The 19,461-nt window shown below is 36.9% G+C and overlaps 1 protein-coding gene across 1 annotated transcript; it reads left to right on the forward strand.

The window, feature by feature from the left end:
* Positions 1-449: 449 nt before the first annotated feature.
* LOC107729112 (synaptotagmin-like protein 2) lies at positions 450-17,770 on the forward strand. The gene is made up of 19 exons (XM_016539489.1): positions 450-502; positions 2,031-2,247; positions 4,273-4,424; positions 4,539-4,659; positions 5,117-5,183; positions 6,002-6,098; positions 6,200-7,009; positions 7,661-10,204; positions 10,819-10,911; positions 11,176-11,223; positions 11,357-11,451; positions 11,534-11,638; positions 11,870-12,039; positions 12,128-12,230; positions 13,449-13,610; positions 14,465-14,558; positions 14,919-15,018; positions 15,132-15,337; positions 15,451-17,770. Exons 2-19 carry the CDS (start codon positions 2,147-2,149, stop codon positions 15,597-15,599), a joined length of 5,217 nt encoding a protein of 1,738 aa, XP_016394975.1. The 5' UTR covers positions 450-502; positions 2,031-2,146; the 3' UTR covers positions 15,600-17,770.
* Positions 17,771-19,461: the final 1,691 nt, after the last annotated feature.

Genomic DNA, 19,461 nt, shown 5'->3' on the forward strand with positions numbered 1-19,461 from the left:
TAATCACACACAAATTAAATAACGTATTAATATTATTATGCAGATACGTTTTACATAAGATGGTTACATATGTATCCATCATTTAATAGGTTTGTAACTAAATTATGAGAACAAACTCAACTAATGATTATACAATTCTCGAACATAAATATAGCTGAAAACAAACAAACATAATTTAAAAAATGCATGTACAAATACAGAAAATGTGGAATATAAACTATTTAAATGTTTGCGTGTAGGGCCAACATTATACTGTCCATTTGCATTCGTTTGGAAACGAATTTAATGCGTTAACGTCACGCGAGGTGCCCGCCGTATACTTCTGATTGGAGCGTTCTATCTTGGTGCGTCGCGTCGACCGCTCAAACGCAGTCTTTGATTGGTCTAATGGAAGCCGACGTCAAGACTCCGTCTAACCCTGAGACGCGTCGCTCACACAGTGAAGATGTGTTCTGTACTGCGCGTCAGTGAGGCGCTCCAGAAGTTCTGCCACGGAAACAAGGTGAGCTGAAAAGAAAGTCATATCGACATATACCTGGCGTTTTGAAGGCCTATGTGAAGATTGTTTTAGCACCGTAGAATATATTCACCAGCATCTAAAGTTTCATGAATACTTGAATATATTCTACAAGGTTGTCACTGTGTTTTCGGTCTCGAGTAAACTACATGAAAAGTAAAGTGTTGATCGATGGACTGACATAAATCATATAAAGCTGTATTTACACTATTTATATTACGGGGTTAATAATCTCCGGTTGGTTTTGATTATTTATCGAAATGATTCTGATATGAAGGAAGTGACAGGTTCTTGTGTGCTCGCGAGTTAGCCACTGTACAGATGTTGCACTGATGATGAATGTAATGCATTTATGACGATTAAATATAAATGCAATACGGAGGATTAATGAATTTATTAGAAAACAGCCTAACAGAAAAAGAGCACATGAATCCCGAGACAGTAGTGATTTTATCACTGAAGAACAGACCACATTATCCTGTTTTTAAACTTCAATTACATGTCTATAAATTCAACTAATAAACTCCTAAAGCGCCAAGGTGCTTCTTGAGGTTAAACTATTTTACATATCCAGAAAAAAACTTTAATTTATTGTTACTTATCTTGTTTATTAAAAGTGCAATTTATCTTGCATTTCATAAAATGCTGTTTGTTTACTAAGAACTTGTTCAATCCAACCTAATGCAATTTGCAATGAAGAGCCTCATTTGATGAGTCAAAAGCCCTTTGGACAGAAACAGGATTCAGGATGCGACATTACAGCATCAAATCCTGCAGATCAACCAGCATGTTAAATCCATAACTCATGTGCTCTTGATACATGGTTTGTTTGGTTTAATTAAAACAAATACATTCATAATTTCAGACTTCAGTCGGACTCTCATTTGAGAATATGTATTTCTATTTAACTTCCTTATTAAGCTCCTCACCAATGTAAAGTATTTACATTTCAATGCTATTTTATTCTTCGCTGATTGTTTGTATAATGTTATGTATTAGACTGACTTTGTTGTTTCTTTGAGGCTTGTTTTGTTCCAGGTATAACCCAGAGTAAATAGTGTTTCAGTGAGTTGTTTTCAAATATTTGCACTGTTAACGCGACACGCTGGTGTCTTAAGCATTAAATATGGTCATATGATCATTTAAGGAAACATTTTTCTTAACAAATGGATTCAAGTGTGTTATTATTTTTCTGTTCATAGAAATAAACCAATAATACTAATAGAACATATTGAAGGTCTGCCCCATGCTCATGGTCAACTGACAGTGCCGTCACATGTTTTGTCTAATCTCAGCGTTCTCTAAACAGGCTCTCACTCAACATCATTGTGCACTTATTTAGAATCACATTTCATTCCAAATTACATCAAATTCAGCATACAAATTGGGTTACATCTGTCCTTTCCATTAAATAAATGACTAAATAATACTCTAATTATATTTTCATAGAAAAGCCACTTGATCAGAAAGAGACTAATGGAGAATCTAAGATGTTTTGGCATGCTCATTGCAGGTGCCGTAATTGAGCATAATGAAATGAAGGTGATTCAGGAAGAACAAGAGATAGCCGTGTGGATTCTGTAAGTCTCAGTACTAGAGTACCCAACTGTGAGAAGAACAGTGGTCATCATGATAGACCTGAGCCACCTGACCGAGGAGGAACAGGAGATGATCATGATGGTTTTGAAGAGGGACACTGAGTTGAAGAAAGCAGAGGAGGAACGAATCAAGTAAGACTGCTTCACCAGCATAATCAAACTTTTATTTGTAGGCTAAATGCCCCCCCCCCCCAATGAAAATTGTAGCTGATATCAAAAACTCAAGCAGTGGCAGCAGTGTGATATGCTGTTTTTTTCTATTTTTTTTTTCTATCTTGTATAATTACTATAAATGGCATTTTATGATCTCACATCAACTGAGAGGATATTCATTTTTTTTTTTTAAACACATCTTAAAAATATTTTGACTGAAAAATTAATGTGAGATTAACTGCAAAAAGCTAAAAGGTGAATAAAATATTAGCAAATCTGATATACAGTTTCCCTTTTATGTTCACATAAATTTTAACTTACTCTTCAAAAGTTTGGGGTTAGTAATTAATACTTTTATTCATCAAGGTCACATTAAATTGATCAAAAGTGAAAGCAAAGACATGCACAACTGTTTTTTGAGCATCAAATCAGCATATTAGAATAATTTCGGAAGAATCATGTGACACTGAAGACTGGAGAAATGATGCTGAAAATTCAGCTTTGCCATCACAGGATTAAATTACATTTAAAAAATATATTACAATAGAAAATTTGTAATAATATTTCACAGTATTACAGTTTTAGTTTATTTTCAACCAAATAAATGCAGCCTTTGTGAACATAAGAGACTAAAACTTTTGCATATGTGGTCATTTTTTACACTTATCTAATGAAATACATCAAAATACAACATGAAAAAACAGGACATTAATCCACAGACAAACAGTGAGGGGTTCGCCCACATGAACGCCATTGCACTAGCAAATGATTTGTTCTCATGTTTAATGCTTTGAATGGAGACTGGAAGTCTACATGAAAGGAAGAATTCAGAATCTGGCCATGTCTGGGTGATTTCCCTGTGGTTAGCCTCCTTTTACGTACTCAACCTTACATAAAAGGATTTAAGTCTACGCTTGTGGAATAATTGTCTTGGCCTTTTCACATGACCAACATACTTTGCCCTCCTTCAAAATTGAAGATGTGTTCCAATGGTTGATTCCAAACACATGATTTTAATCAAACCATTTTGAATGACTGCAAATGCTCACAATGTCTTTATTAAGGTTGTTTTGACATTTTTGCTATTTGTAGCATTTAAAGCTGCAGTCCGTAACTTTTGGCGCTCTAGCGGTTAATAAACAGAACTGCCTGCGTCTTGCGGAAGAACATTGTAGCCGGGGCTACTTCTCTCTGTTTATGTCTATGGCGAATCACGCAGGTACTGGGCTACTCCGCAGCGGTACCTACCTGAACCAGTCTAAATAGTCCGAATATAAACACTTATCATAGGTGTACCGTAGTGATTCAGGACAAGCCAAAAACACGGTTTGGAAAATGGATTCATGGTGTACTGGCTTATTGTATAAATGTAGTAAATTTTGAACACAAAAAAGTTACGGACTGCAGCTTTAACATTAACCAGCTCTCAAACAAGTCATAGTATAATTATTATTTTCGACATTTTGAGATGTTTTTCTTAAGGAATCATTCGATAAAACTCTTCATCATTAGTGTCTGAATTACTTAACAGGGTACAGCTACTAGGAATATGGATAGTACCTAAGCACCCATTATGAGAGATTTAGTATTTGCAAAGCAAACAGAGTCAGTTCTTGTGGACAGTGTTGTGTATAAAGAATGTTATTGATTTAGGAGGGTCTAATACAGCAGAGCTGTGTAACTTAAAAAAGAAATAAAGTGCAATGAGGTACCAACATTTGGAAAGCTCCGTTTGGAGCTTCCTAGTACTCAAAGAACTGCCTGACACATTTCTACATAAAACAAATTCAACATTTTGTGAGCCAACAACCGAAGATGTGATAAGTGCAGTGCATTCTGTCCTTGATTGCTGATGGAGTAAACTAATTTGCGGCCTATGGAATGCATGGTATTTGTCCAAAGGACCATGCTGAGGTAAGACTATATTAGGTTAGATGCATGCTGCTGGGAACTGTTGACTTTGATTTTTCTTACTCAAAGTTGAACCTCTCATTTGACTACCAGACAGCTGCAGAAAGCCGTCCCAGAGGAAGACAAACGCAAATTTATGTCAGGGGAATGGTTCTACAAAGTAAAGTCACAGAGACACCAGGACAGAATTCATGGCTCTGAAATCATCATGGCATCAATGAAGCAAAGGAAACCCTCAGTTGTTGGTGAGACCAAAAAGCCTACAGTTCACACAGGCAACTCTTATAGAAATCTTGATTAAATGCTTTGTTAGGAAGCATATCAAACACCAGTAAACATCTCACTATCCTCATATGCAGAGTATTTAACCAAGTCGTGGGGCGGCAGATCCAGAAGCATCAGCCGAAAGGACAGTGATGGCATCATGACGTCACCTAAAGTAACACAAACTACTGAGTCTTCAGAGCAGCTAAAGGAGAGGTAATGCTAGATGTTCATGTACAAAAGCACAGACATCAGCATCAACGGTTCAAGTGCGGTTGGCATAATCCTACACTGTATATTTAGACACATAGTCTATCTCATCTAGTAGCTCTGTATTCATCAACTTATCCAGAACAACAGGAGTAATAACTGTTCACGTTGCCAGAGCCCTTTGGTTTGCACTGTGTATGCAACCTCCACCCCTCCCAGGGGCTTTGTGTGCTTTGCAGGTGTGGTGGATACCTTATGATTTCAAGATCTTTATGACTCAACAAGGATCAACAGAGGAGTTTGCACGCTGTCCTTTTAAAGTGCTCTGCCTGGGAAGGTTTAATTGATCCTGGTCATTGCAGGATGTCTTGTAGAACTTTAGTCCAAATCAGCTGGATTTGTTTTCTTTTGTTTCTTATGAATGCAAGCATAAAAATGCAATTGCTATTTGTTTTAAAATTAGGGAAAATGGAGAGATGTTAGAGGTCCAGCAAGAAAAACTAAACATAGGCATGAGATCGCCATCCAAGGTATGTAAGTGCTCATAAAACTATACAGCCATATCAGTGTCAACTGCCTTCACCATTAGTGTATATCCTTGGGAAAAACACTTAAAGGGGTCACATCACAAGGAAACAAAATGTCAAAACATCCTCTCCAGTCCAAATAGACCACTTATTATTTAGAATGTGGGAAAAAGGTTCATATACTGAACTCTCTTGACTTACGGCTGTCAAATAAATACATTAACATACTGTATGGCCGCCCATATTTAGACATCGACAACACCTATTTGTATTTAGAAACTTGGTCCACCTGGTCAGTAAGCGGTAAGGAGGATACTGCCAAAATATAACAGGCTTTGCAAAGAGGCTGTTATTGAAGGATGGGGCAGAGCAAACAGTATTTACAGTACATTGGACTCATCAGCAGACCTGCAGCTTGTGTGTAAACACAGCTGTTTCTCATGTCACATGCAACCAGGGTGTTAGGTGTAGAGGTATTAAAAAATGGGTTATTTCTATGTACCAGAGAGAGGGTGGAAAATGTTCATGAATTTTATCTAAAATGTATATCTTCAGTAACACTACAGGATAAGGAAATAAATAAAATTACTTAATAAAAATGTATGATATGACCCCTTTTAAGTGCAGGTCACTCTAGTGTGTGAAATTGGAGTGAAAGTCAATATTAAATTACAAATAAATCAATATGGCATCAATAATCAATGTATTTCTGCATAGTTGACCTGTTAGCATTCCACTGTACCACCCGCGGAACACTGCATATTTAGGCAAATTTTACAGGAATGCTAAGGTGTTAACTTGGTCTCTTTACCTGGTTCCAGCCAAGGCACAGCCCATTCAACAGTGTTCCAACAGAGCTTGATTTTACATCAGGACATGGACTCAGGAATTCATTAGACCGAGGCTCTGAATCACAAGGTTTATGTTGCAACTTCTTGTATAATGTTCATTTGTGCTCATAACTTGAAATAAATTTGTAGTTTTGTGTTCTCCCATGCTTACAAGTCTCACATTTGCAGTAAAACTTCAGGAAGCAGGTCATGGTGAAGTTAATAGTGAGGTCTTTAACACCCCACACAACCAACCTCCTGGTCAAAGGCCTGTGCCAAAGAAAAGGACCAAAATCAACAAACCACAGAGCTCTGTCTCAGACAGCACCAGCTCTGTGTCCATCCAGAGTGTGTCCACCACAGCAGGCTCAGGTATCAGGTCTCCACCACCAAGAAGTATCCTCAAACAAAGCTCCAATGAGCCCACTCTCAAGAGTCAACTGCGACAACCAGTAGTATCCCTAAGTTATGTTCGCAAAAACAGAAGTCAAGAAAAGGATCTAGAAGAATCTAAACTTTCTCTGGGTAGTACAGAAGAATCAAGTAGCAAAACTGAAAACATAGAGCAATTTAGCTCTCCTTCACCACTGAAGTTGCAAAAGTCATGTTTACCAGTTAGAGCTTCATCGCAACTGATAAACCCTCCACAAGGCTTACAAGAAAAGCCAAAGATAAAACCACGTCTAAGTCTGAACTCTATCACAAGAGCAGATGATGGCAAAAAAGTGGAAGAACTTCTAAAACAAAGAAGAGAAACATATAGTTGCCTTCCTCAGACATCAAGTATGGAATTAGAGGGCCAAAACATTTCTGGTGAAATTGACCTTCCTCGTGAGAATGCAATGTTCACGTTGACAGACAACTCTGAAAAGCCACCGGATGAGATCACTGCCCCTCAACCTACACTGCACAAATCTGGGAACGTGGAAAATCATATGAGTTCGTATCTAAAATTGGAAATGAAAAGAACTGAAGAAAATATGAAGAAAACTGCTGTTGGTATGATCCACATTTTTTTTTTGAAATGTTCAAGATTTGTTAAAGGTAAAATTCACCCAAAAATGAGAATTATGTTATTTACCCATCCTCATGTCATTTCAAACCTGTACGACTGACTGACTTCTGCCGAACACAAAGGAGATCATTTAACAAGCACCTGGTTAAATTTTGGGTGAACTGACAAATAATGGCTGTACACTGGGTCTCACTTTAGTGCTTAAAGCACCCAAGTGTGTCAGCAAAACACACATTTAGCTTGCCGGTCATTTCCCAAGTGCTCCAATCAGTTTTGGTGAAAAACAACCTGATATTCAAGCAACTATACCCTCATCCAGCTCTTCACACTCCAGTCCAGTAGGTGATGGAAATGTTCACCCTTCTTCTGCTTCAACAAACCAAATGACATGGTACTGCCACCTATATTGAAAATTCACACAATTGGACATTCATTACATTTTCTCCTTTGTGCATCCACTGCTGTGTTCTGCAGAAGAAAGAAAGTCATATGGGTTTGGAATGACATCAAGGTAAGTAAATTATGACATGATTTTCATATTTGGGTGAAATAATCTTAAATTTAAATTTAGTTTAATTAAATGATTGCGTACAATACTGCTCTGGCCATTCAGTGCTACACTGTTTGTCTTACAGATCAACAATTTCCCAGATCCCTCAACATAACACATACATTCAACAAGACAGATGCCTCTACTGACTGTGAGACTGACAGCAGCCCCCTTGTCTTCAATGTAAAACAAGAGACTAATAACTCAAAACAAGAAGATGCCAAACTGGAAGTCATGACAGATGAACATATTTCCACACCTACTGATGAACAAGGAGATTCCATTGCCAAAGTTCTTGAGTGGTTTAGCAGAAGCTCAGACAGCAGTGATAGGCTTGATATAGAGAGCAATGTCCAGGACATGGAGGACGACACCAAAATCGATGACATAGACTTTGAAGATGACATTGATCAGAGAGCCAAACCAAGAGATAATGTGTACTTCATCATACCATGCCAAAGTGAAGAGGTTCCATCAGAAGTCAATACATTATTTCTACAACAGACAGATTGGGGAAAGGAACAGAGTGTTGATGAGCCTCCCCAGAATTCTCCAAAAGAACGGAGAAGATCTGAATCTGCTTCTTATAAAGAACCTCTCATCAAGAAGCCTTCTATTGACTCTGCTCTTACTGCAAACAATGTGGCTCCAGAGATCCCAGAGGTGAATATTTCTGTAGGTGGGACAGTTAATCAAAATGAGAACAGAACAGAGGCTTTTATCAAGAGAGAGGAAGAGACCAAAGTCAAACTGGAAAACAGTGACATCAAGCAGACTCAATATCAGCCAAAAGAAAGAACAGGTGCTGAAGAGAACCAGCGACCAAAGATTGCAAATTTGAGATCATTCTGGGAGAAAGAAAACATTGGTCCAAAGATTTTGATTGGCAAATCTAGTGCACCTGCTAAAAATGAACACTTCATCCCTAGTGATAATAGCAGAAAGCCAACTGAAGGTGTAGAGGACCAACAGAGAAGTGAACAAAGCTTGAAAGTAACATCTCCAGGACATCAGAAAAGAGAGAGAGTTGGGGAAGATTTAGACCTTGATCATGTTGGAAATGCTAACACCACTTATACACCTCAAGCACCCATTTTTACAGATGGCTCGAAACCACCATTGATATATGCTAATCAGAAGACTGACCAAATTCGTGCAAGTTCTCCCTTAGAGAAAGATGTTACTCTTCCACATTTAAAATCATCTTCGCCATCCCTTGACAGTGGATCCTTGCTAGCGGTTCAAAATGGTGATAGCAAGGGAGGCACCATTAGCATCAACAGTAGTGATGCAGATCACACCACTCCAAAGGAATTAGAGGCAAAATCAAAAACCGCACCAAGGACAAATCAAGTGCCTTTTGTTAAGCAGAATTCCCAGCAAGAGAACAAGGCAGAGAGGATCAAGCAACTCAAGTTCTTTTGGGAGAAAGATTCTAGAACATCAGCAGCAACTCAAAACAGATTGACTACTACTGCTCGTCTGAACCAAAGATTTACTAAATCTGAGTTTGATCTCAGAACAATAGGTACTGAGTATGATGATTATCATGATGAAGTTGAGGACAGTACTTCGGCCAGAGGTAGACTGTCTCCCAATTTCTCTGTGCATCCACTATGGAAGGATAAACCAGTTGTGACAGATGGTATGAGCACTTTACAATTTAAGAACCTGCGTGACTTCTGGGGAGGATCACCTACAAAATCTGGGCAAAGGTCACCGGTTCTTGAAAGTGGAAATCAGAGATCATTAAGTCCACAAAGTCAAAATGAGAGAGTCAATGTCAAAGACTTTGTAAATGAAAGCCAGAATAACAAACCATCCTCACAGGCCAAATCTAGAGTATTCCAGTCTCCCTCAAAGAAGAGGATTATGTCAAGACAAGAATCTGGATCAAAAACCGATCAGTCACATGTGGTCTCAGACGAAGCAATCTCCTATGGAGTGTCTCATTCTCTTCAGCAACAGAAAGGCTCTCAGACCTCTTCAGAAGCCACAATGGTACCTAAACCTCAGGTTGGTCAAGAGTCACAACCGAAACACAGTAGAAGAAACAGCAAAAGCAGTCTAAATGGAAAAGCAAATGCCATGCGACGTGCCGCCAGCATGTTTTCTGTGAACACTGCGGTTGAGGAGCAAAGCCAGGACTTAAATCTTCAGTCCTGGAAGTCCCAGGGCCCCAATCTGCAACAGGTTAAAAAGGCACCAGAAGCCATCATCACACAGTCCAGGAAAACACAGGAAGCTAGCTATACCCTGCCAAAAACATCCCCAGAAATCTCTTGGAGAGACAGAGACAAAAACACTCAGAGAAGACCGTCACGTACCTCAGAGGATTCTGACTCTCAACCTCTTGCTAGATCCTTCATTCCACGGGACTACCAGCATTACCTTGGGATCACAGAGGACAGAAGTATGTACACTCCACCTCCAGTTACAGAGCAGGTTGATGATTTTATCTGCACTTCATTTACGTCATCTCCAGAGACACACCACAGCTGTAAGTGTTCCCCTGTGAAAACCAGTACTCCAGTACAGGGCTCCCCCGACCTATTAGCCAGGAGAGGGAGCCTTGGACGCCACTCAGCCACACAAACTGATGGAAATGCCACTAAGGGGAATTTAAACCGTGAGTTCAAAGCTTTTTCTTTTACTATACTCTACAGGTTTCACAAACTTTTTTTTAACCAAGGACCCCCTTCATGTATACTTGGAATCCAATGTTAGATAAAAGTATCTGTCAAATGCATACATATAAATCTATAGGATATTTTTCAAGCATTTTACAGGTACACTGTAGCTTAAACAGTTTTATCAACTGCCAGGTGTGAATCGTAAATCTGATTACTTAGAAAAGTAATAATACACCTCTCCTCATCAGATCACACAATTTGAGGGCCAAACTGCATGCCAGAGTTTAATACTTAGGTTTAGTGATTTAGAAAAAGTTCCTAACCATAAGTATAAGCATGAAATGTGTGTGCAGTCATGAGAGAATTATTAACGCGTCTTAAAAGGACTAAATGACCCCAATCGTAATCTATTGACCAATTAGGTATGTGTAATTAAATCAGCGTTGTATTAGAATTTCTCACAGCTTCCCTTTCAAGTGTCAAACAGTAAGTGCTCACATTACACAATAGCACAAGAAAAGGGAACAAAAGACCAGCAACATTTTTCTCGCTTCTTGAATTAACTCTTTATACCTCTATGGGATCAAACTTACACTGTTAAATCTTACAGGTGAAAATGAGAGTCCCATTCAGAAAGCTTTGAAACGAGCTTCATCTAGACCTGTGTACCATAAAAGCATGGATGACATCAGCACTCTTCCTAGTAAGCATCAATCCTCTCTGTCATGTCAAACACTTTTAAAACTGTGTCAGACTATAATTTATATATTGTTTATCATTAGTTTTTCAGCTAAAAGTACCATATCCATATTTAGCTCTTCCTTTCAGAGTTTACTTGTCACGCAGTAGCAGCACAATGTTTCTTCCAGAGTACACCTTATTGTTTGGCTCTAAATGGAGAATATAGGTGACAACAGTATCTATTCTATTTTTTCCTGTGTTTTGTCATTGTGATCTCTTCCCTAAGGACAAGACCAAAAACAAACAAATGACTACATGCAGGGCAACTATGATGGCAAGTTTTGAGCTTATCTTCTTGATATGTTTTATATGCACAAATTTTGTCGACATATATTTACACATTTATTTGCTTTCTATGACATTGGCATTTGCTCTGAATCTCACTCACTCCTGATGTCTTGTTTAAGACTCAAGCACACTTGTCCAGACTTCCTTTGCCACATCAGACCCAGTGCACCTGAAGCAACTCAGCAAATCAGTGCCCTCATTCCTGCAAAAAGAAGTTGGTTCATTTGTCTTTTTTTGTCTAAGATAACAAAAAATGTGTGGTGCTCAAAGTGTCTGTTACTGTCCTGTCTTTTAAGAGTGATGGAGGAGAGAGTGACTCCGAGAGCAGCGGTGTACCACAGTGGAATAACAAACAATTCACTGACCTCAGCAACTACTCTGGATCCACCTCCCTGTCATCTGTATGTTCATATTCTATATATTATATACCAAACTATTTACCAAGTTCATGCATATAATATATTATATACGCCATACTCTTATAGAAACAGAACATGTTTTGCTTACATACGCCGAATTGTTCACAATAAGACCCAAAAATTAGTTTGAATGTAAATAGGGTCCAATTTAATTTGACGTTAAGCACATTGGTGTACTGGGAATTATTCAGTATGTATTTCCATCATCCTCAGGTTAGCGGCAGTGTTGTGAGCGTGTACAATAGTGACTACAGCAGTGTTGACATTCAAGGAGGCATCCAGTTTTCACTAAACTATGTGCACAAATTGCGGGAGTTCCACATCTTTGTTGTTCAGTGCCAGAATCTGGCAGCAGTGGACACGAAGAGGAATCGATCTGACCCGTAAGACTGCGATCTCTGCGATCTCAGTACCACCCACCCTTTCTCCTCTAAATAGCCCCCCCCCATGGATAACTTGTTCTTTTTCTAGGTATGTTAAAAGTTACCTCATACCTGATCCTGCCAATTTGGGAAAAAGAAAAACTGCTGTGAAGAAGAAAACACTGAATCCTACATACAATGAGATTCTTAGGGTAAGAGCATCACTGATAAAATAAGTTAGGGCTAGTTGTCACATTTTTCATGCATTTAAATGTTATGCATTTAGTAATTACAATATTTGCTTAGTATGCTTACCAAATAAATGGTCTGATATATTTGCACATCACACTTCACTTTGCTGCATGAATTGCGTAATGCTTCATAATTATTTTACTGTTCATACCGAGCTGAAATGTCTATAATAGGCTGTTTAATGGCAGATTCCACTGTGACAACATGCCCCGCTATTGGGTGTGTTCAATTTAGTGTAAAGTAATTTACTTCCAGGCTATAATGGCTGAAATGCAGGCCCCAGTCTCCTTTATATGCTTTACACCAAATGCCTAATAATCTAAAACTGTTCATTTTATTATTTGATGCCTACAGTACAGAGTTCGAATGGAGTACCTGATGTCCCAGGTTCTCAACCTTTCAGCATGTCCTACATACAATGAGATTCTTAGGGTAAGAGCATCACTGATAAAATAAGTTAGGGCTAGTTGTCACATTTTTCATGCATTTAAATGTTATGCATTTAGTAATTACAATATTTGCTTAGTATGCTTACCAAATAAATGGTCTGATATATTTGCACATCACACTTCACTTTGCTGCATGAATTGCGTAATGCTTCATAATTATTTTACTGTTCATACCGAGCTGAAATGTCTATAATAGGCTGTTTAATGGCAGATTCCACTGTGACAACATGCCCCGCTATTGGGTGTGTTCAATTTAGTGTAAAGTAATTTACTTCCAGGCTATAATGGCTGAAATGCAGGCCCCAGTCTCCTTTATATGCTTTAAACCAAATGCCTAATAATCTAAAACTGTTCATTTTATTATTTGATGCCTACAGTACAGAGTTCGAATTAAATGTTATGCATTTAGTAATTACAGTATTTGCTTAGTATGCTTACCAAATAAATGGTCTGATATATTTGCACATCACACTTCACTTTGTTGCATGAATTGCGTAATGCTTCATAATTATTTTACTGTTCATACCGAGCTGAAATGTCTATAATAGGCTGTTTAATGGCAGATTCCACTGTGACAACATGCCCCGCTATTGGGTGTGTTCAATTTAGTGTAAAGTAATTTACTTCCAGGCTATAATGGCTGAAATGCAGGCCCCAGTCTCCTTTATATGCTTTACACCAAATGCCTAATAATCTAAAACTGTTCATTTTATTATTTGATGCCTACAGTACAGAGTTCGAATGGAGTACCTGATGTCCCAGGTTCTCAACCTTTCAGCATGGCACAATGACACATTTGGTCGTAACAGCTTCCTGGGTGAGATAGAGCTTGACCTTTCCTCTTGGGATTTTAATGACACAGAGTGGAAGCTTTTACCTCTTAAACCAAGGGTATAGTATGAATTTGTTGATAATATCTCTTGGCACTTGTGGCACTTGTGATATACAGCATTTTCAAAGTTAAAATACTTCATACACAAATACATGATCTCTTACGCTAATGTTACCTGGACTTTATTATATGCTAACCAATAGGATTCATTTTTTGGTTTACTAGTGCAGACTTTTAAATTGTTCCGAACACAGAAACATCCACCTTGTTGCATATGACCTATATGTCCCATATGTCCTAAAATCAAAATATCAAACATGTTTGATATCTGCCGACTAGATGGATACACTCTTAAAAATGCTGGGTTAAATATAACCCAGCGCTGGGTTAAAAATGGACAAACCCAGCTATTGGGTTGTTTTGACCCAGCGGTTGGGTTAATAAAAAGAACCTGTGCCCATCATACACTACGTGTTTTTTTTGTGTGTGTGAAATCTGACAGTACTAACTGAACAAAAATCTGCAGACGGGTTCTAACTTTCAGCATCTAGCATTGACTTCTCCAGACTACAAATTGGGACAAAAATCTGTGCAAATGTTGGGAGTATACTGGAGTATGCAGTTTCTGTGCTACTAGTGTCATCTAGTGGAACTACAAAAGTAAAGCATGTTTTCAAACAACCTTTGCAGACACCCTTTTCGCACACTACACTCCCCGAATTCGGACCGTTGAAAATCTTTTCACACCCTGATAGCAATCAATAATTAAAGTGGTCTAAATACATAAATCTATATATAAAAAAGAGACTTTCAACTAGTATAACAAGAAATGTGCCTACCCTAGCATTAAATATTGCCAGAATTTGTATTTTTGGTTGAATTATGCCTTTAAGCTGTTTTGTTCTGATTCCAGAATCTCTTCTCTCAGACCACAAACAGCCTCCAGCCATCTGACTTTAGAGGACAGCTGAGACTGGCCATACGTTTCCTGCCACAGATTTCCCACTGTAAGGCTCCACCCTTTACAATCATTTACTATTCACAATAATTCACATTCACACACTGTAAAAAAAAGATTTTTCAAAGTTGTAAATAAATATTATTGGAGTATGTTTTTCAAGAAAAAAATTTTTTTCTTCTTCATTTCACCTTTAATTCAATGATTTACTTGTTATTTCTATGTAATTGTTTTACTAGCAATTTCTAAATGAAAAATGTTTCCTACACAAAATTCTTTTCAGTGCACAGCTGAACTGATATACTGAAAGACAGCACATTATGTCACAGAAAAAGTCAAATGTCAAAGATTTGTCAAATGATTGGTGCTAATGTTTCTTTCTTTAAAAAAAAAAAAAAAAAAAAAACAGCAAAGAACATTCCTGGTTCTGGTGAAGTGCATATCTGGGTTAAAGACTGCAAGAATCTCCCTCTTATCAGAAGTCCAACTATTGACCCATATGTAAAATGGTAATAATAATAATAATAAAAACATTTTATGTATATTACGATTGCATGGCATTATAGTTATTTTTCTTGAAAACATCTGAATTAAATACTTGTCTGTTTAATTGTTTGCACAGCTTTGTACTCCCCGACATCAGCAAAAAGAGCAGTCAGAAGACTCGGGTGCTGAAGAGAACAGCCAACCCTATATTTAACCACACTATGGTGTATGATGGCTTCAGGGCAGAGGACCTGAAAGAGGCTTGTGTGGAGCTTACTGTTTGGGACCGTGACCGACTAGCCAATCACCTTCTCGGAGGCCTGAGACTCGGCATGGGCACAGGTGCAGTCCAGTTTTGGATGTTTATGTGTTCTGAGATCTATAAACATAAACACATATAAAATACATATTAACACAAATAATTATATGCATTTAAAAGTCAATCTTGTGTACAGGCAAGAGCTACGGAGTACAGGTGGACTGGATGGACTCTACAGCAGAGGAAGTGGCTTTATGGAGGAGAATGATGGAATCTCCCAATGAATGGGTGGAGGGCATGTTACCACTGAGGATGGTAACAGCAGCCAAAAACACATGGAAATGAGATTGCAGGGACATTTATCAAAGCACATCTTTCAAATAATATATGTCCTCATAAAATATCTTACATTTGTTATGATTTAGGACATTTTGGCCCCCATGTTAACATGAGTTTCATTACCAGATGGTATATAGATATTCTCTGGATTTATTTATTACCTTCACTCCTCTGCATGTTCAGTAGGATTGAACAGAGATCAGATTGAACATTCCCACGCAAAATGGAAAATGCCAATAACATATTATATGAGATCATTTACCGATTTCAAAATGCTTTCCATAAAAGTAAGTCATAAGCAGTGTCTAAAGGTGGATGTTGAGGTGATTTTTTTTCTAATGTAATCTATTTTTTAAAAGGTTGCAGATTTATGTAGCTAATAAACATCCCAAATCACATATTATTTTGAGTATAAAGACCTTATATACTGTGATATATGTTCAAGACTTCAAAATAAAGTTTTGTAGAAGGTTATTAAATCAATGCTGAATAAGTTTAAGGATACTATTTGAGGGTAAAATGCTAAAACCCAAACCCTTGGCAAAAGCAAAAAATGATTAAACCAGGAAAGGAGGAAGACGCAGAATGTGTGTATTATAACAAAACAAACTGTGTGAGGGAATAGAATTGTTGCCAAAAATGTGCAAAGAGAGTGACTGCTTTGTTTGTCAAATATGCCTGTACTAACATCAAAGCTCAAAGGCATACTGTACTACAAGCAAAATAATGCAGGACACACCTAATAAAATAACTAAATACCAAAAGCAAATAAATAAACAGAAAGCTGGTTCACCATGCTGAATTTTTTTATATATATTTTTTTAATCTAGCTATATCAAAGGTATTTGTACGGTGACAAATTTGACCCCTTTACCCAAATTTTACCACACTATATCACTTTTGCATGCACAGAATACACAAATTAACATCTGGCTATACCCAAGAAAAAGCAGCACAGGACTCCCCAGATGAATGCAATTTTAAAATCTGCTACCTTGTTGGCTAAACAATTCTGTTTAAAAGCCAATCACCTAAGTCATAAATTACTGTGATTAACAACACTGAATCAACAGTCATAACAGAGAGAAAAAAATTATTTAGTCAGAATAAATGGCTATTTTATAGTGGCTACCCTGACTCATTGAGATGAGCACCTTTGTCAGGAACTATATGAAACTCCTGGTCACTAGCACCACTTAGTGGAAAGAGTGCTGTTTACCTCCTGCTTCTACAGTTCAGAAACATCTTCCTTTGAAAAACACAACATAATCTTCATCCATTTAAATGAACAGCTAAATTAAGACATTTTGAAACAATTAAACTCATTGAGGCAGTGCTGTATTGGACTTTGTATTACATGACAATGCAATTCTGACAATGCATATAAATACAATGCCCCACTGTTGAAATCTGGTGAAAGGAGGAGGTGAGACCGGGTCACGCTCACAGAACAAGAGCTCTGGTGAGACTGAAGAGAGGAGCAGAGCTGTCTGAACATGTGTACACTGTGCAAGCGGCACATACTCTCTCCTGTCTCAAAGGACTAGATGAAAAGCTTCAAGTTCCCCACACTCTTTCAGAAAAAAACAAAGAGCATGTGCTCCTTTGGGAGAGAAAGATTTTGTACTGAGATTCACAGATTGCATAAATGGATACACAAAAGTGTGACATTAAATGTTGACCCACATTCTCTACCATCAAGACATATAAAGTCAAAATTTGTTAATTATTCACATTTTAAACAAAAAGTAATTTGGAAACAGACATTTGAAATATATAAATGTTAGCTCATAAAGAAGTTTGATGTAATATTTGGATGCCTTTGATAAACATCGACTGTCTGAGATCATAACAAAGAAGTGTGAGTGAGTGGGGTTGGTTTGGTACAATCTTTGGTACAGATTTTCTGTCTCTTCTTCTTGTTATTTATTTATTTTTTTGGTCTGGAGGTAGCAATATATAAGCAATATTATATACTAGGGATGTAACGATGTACCACGACTCAAGCCAGTTGAAAATCGACAAAAATAGCCGACGATTCAAGTCGGTTGAGACGTTAAATGCTGCATCTTTGTTCGTATCATGGTTAAAATGCAGAAAGAGCACGGGCAAAACCTTATTTTGTTTATATGAAGAGATTTCTTTTATTTGTACACTGTAAAAAATGACCGTGAATTTAACGGTAAAAGACTGTAAAAAATGCTACAGTAAAAACCTGGCAAATGGTTAACGGTAAATTCCCCTGCTATATACGATGAAAAACTGTATTGGACATTACATATATTGGACATTAATTTTACGGTAGTAAACCGTTTTTGGAAGTGAAAAAGACCGTATAATTTACAGTGAATAACCATAAATTGACATTCCCAGAATTCCCTGCGTTACATTTCAAATGTTGAATTTTTTTGTTGTTGAAATAACTATGTTTCTTCTTAGTTTTTTCTTATCTGTTGTGTACATTAGGGTTTTGTGTTACACCTAATGTTGTTAAATGAATGTTTATTGCATTATTTCAGTTGCATGTGGGTTACCATGATGGTGTTTAGTGTTTGTGTGAATGACACTGTGCACCTTCTATACCACCTGCATTTCAGTGTATTACAAAGGTGCAAAACAGATTTCAGTACTTCAATAGGTTGGTATATTAACAATATTAACATTAATGAAATTACGGTATTTAACTGTAAATTTAAGTTAAAACCGTAAAACCTAAAACGTTGCTACCGTATTTTTTACGGTAAAATTTTTTTTTACAGTGTATATATATAAAATCGGATAAGGATTTTTTAAGAATTCATTTAGATCACACTCACAAATATTTCTAAAGTAGGTCTTGCCAAAGAGTTAAGCATAACTAGAAAAACTATCAAACTTGTTTTAAACTTACAATTAAACATACCATATTGATACAAAAAAAAAGCAAAGAGAAAGAAAATATATTCCATTTTTTTATATCAACATCATAAAATGCATTAAACATTACATTAGTGAGTTGATAGAGTGAAATAGTGAGTTGATAAAAAAGCTAATTATTAATCAAATCATGATTTAACACTTTAACACTAAAAAAAATATAAATATTTTATTTGTTTACCTGCATGTCAACATAACCATTAACCGCCAACAGAGAACATGTGAATGTGTTGTTAAATTATTTGAAATATCAACTTTTTCAGAGTTACTTCAAGTAAATATTTTATTTTAAGAGGTTTGTCTGACAAAAACATGAAAACAACAATGACATCACACAAGAGATATATACTGAAGAGTCACTCTGGATATGATGACGACATAGTGCCTCACAGCTATACATCACCAGTGTTTAGTAACGTGTTTCATACATGGTCTAATTGCTTGAGGTGCATTTTCCCTCTAATTCAGAAGCATGGTTTGCAAATTTATTTACACAGCATTTGTGAACACAGTCTAAATAGTATGACATTAGGATTTTTAGAATGGAAAATTTAAAAGAGAAAAAAAAGAATGAGTGAATCAAATTAGTAATTTACTGTCATTGTGTGAATATGTACTCCATAAAAGTAACTGTAATCTGATTATGAGTATTTTAAAATGTAATATACTCCAATTACTGATTATTTAATCAGTTTCCACCCAGCTCTGCTGACTACACAACTATATCTTGATCGACTGTTATGTTGCATTGTAAGATTTATTAATTTCCATGATTTTCCCAGGACATTTTTATCCCCCTGAAATTCCCAAATATATCCAGGTTTTCCAGCACTGTGAACTATTAATAGGCTGTTGAGCCTGTAAAAAAAAATAAAAATAAAAAAAAATAAAAAAAGCAAAGTGAAGATATCTCTGCCCCAAGTAAACAAACAGGAAGGATTTTTTTTTTTTT

This window comes from Sinocyclocheilus rhinocerous, unplaced genomic scaffold (genome assembly GCF_001515625.1).
Source record: "Sinocyclocheilus rhinocerous isolate Xijiao unplaced genomic scaffold, SAMN03320098_v1.1 scaffold1870, whole genome shotgun sequence".
Taxonomy (NCBI): domain Eukaryota; kingdom Metazoa; phylum Chordata; class Actinopteri; order Cypriniformes; family Cyprinidae; genus Sinocyclocheilus; species Sinocyclocheilus rhinocerous.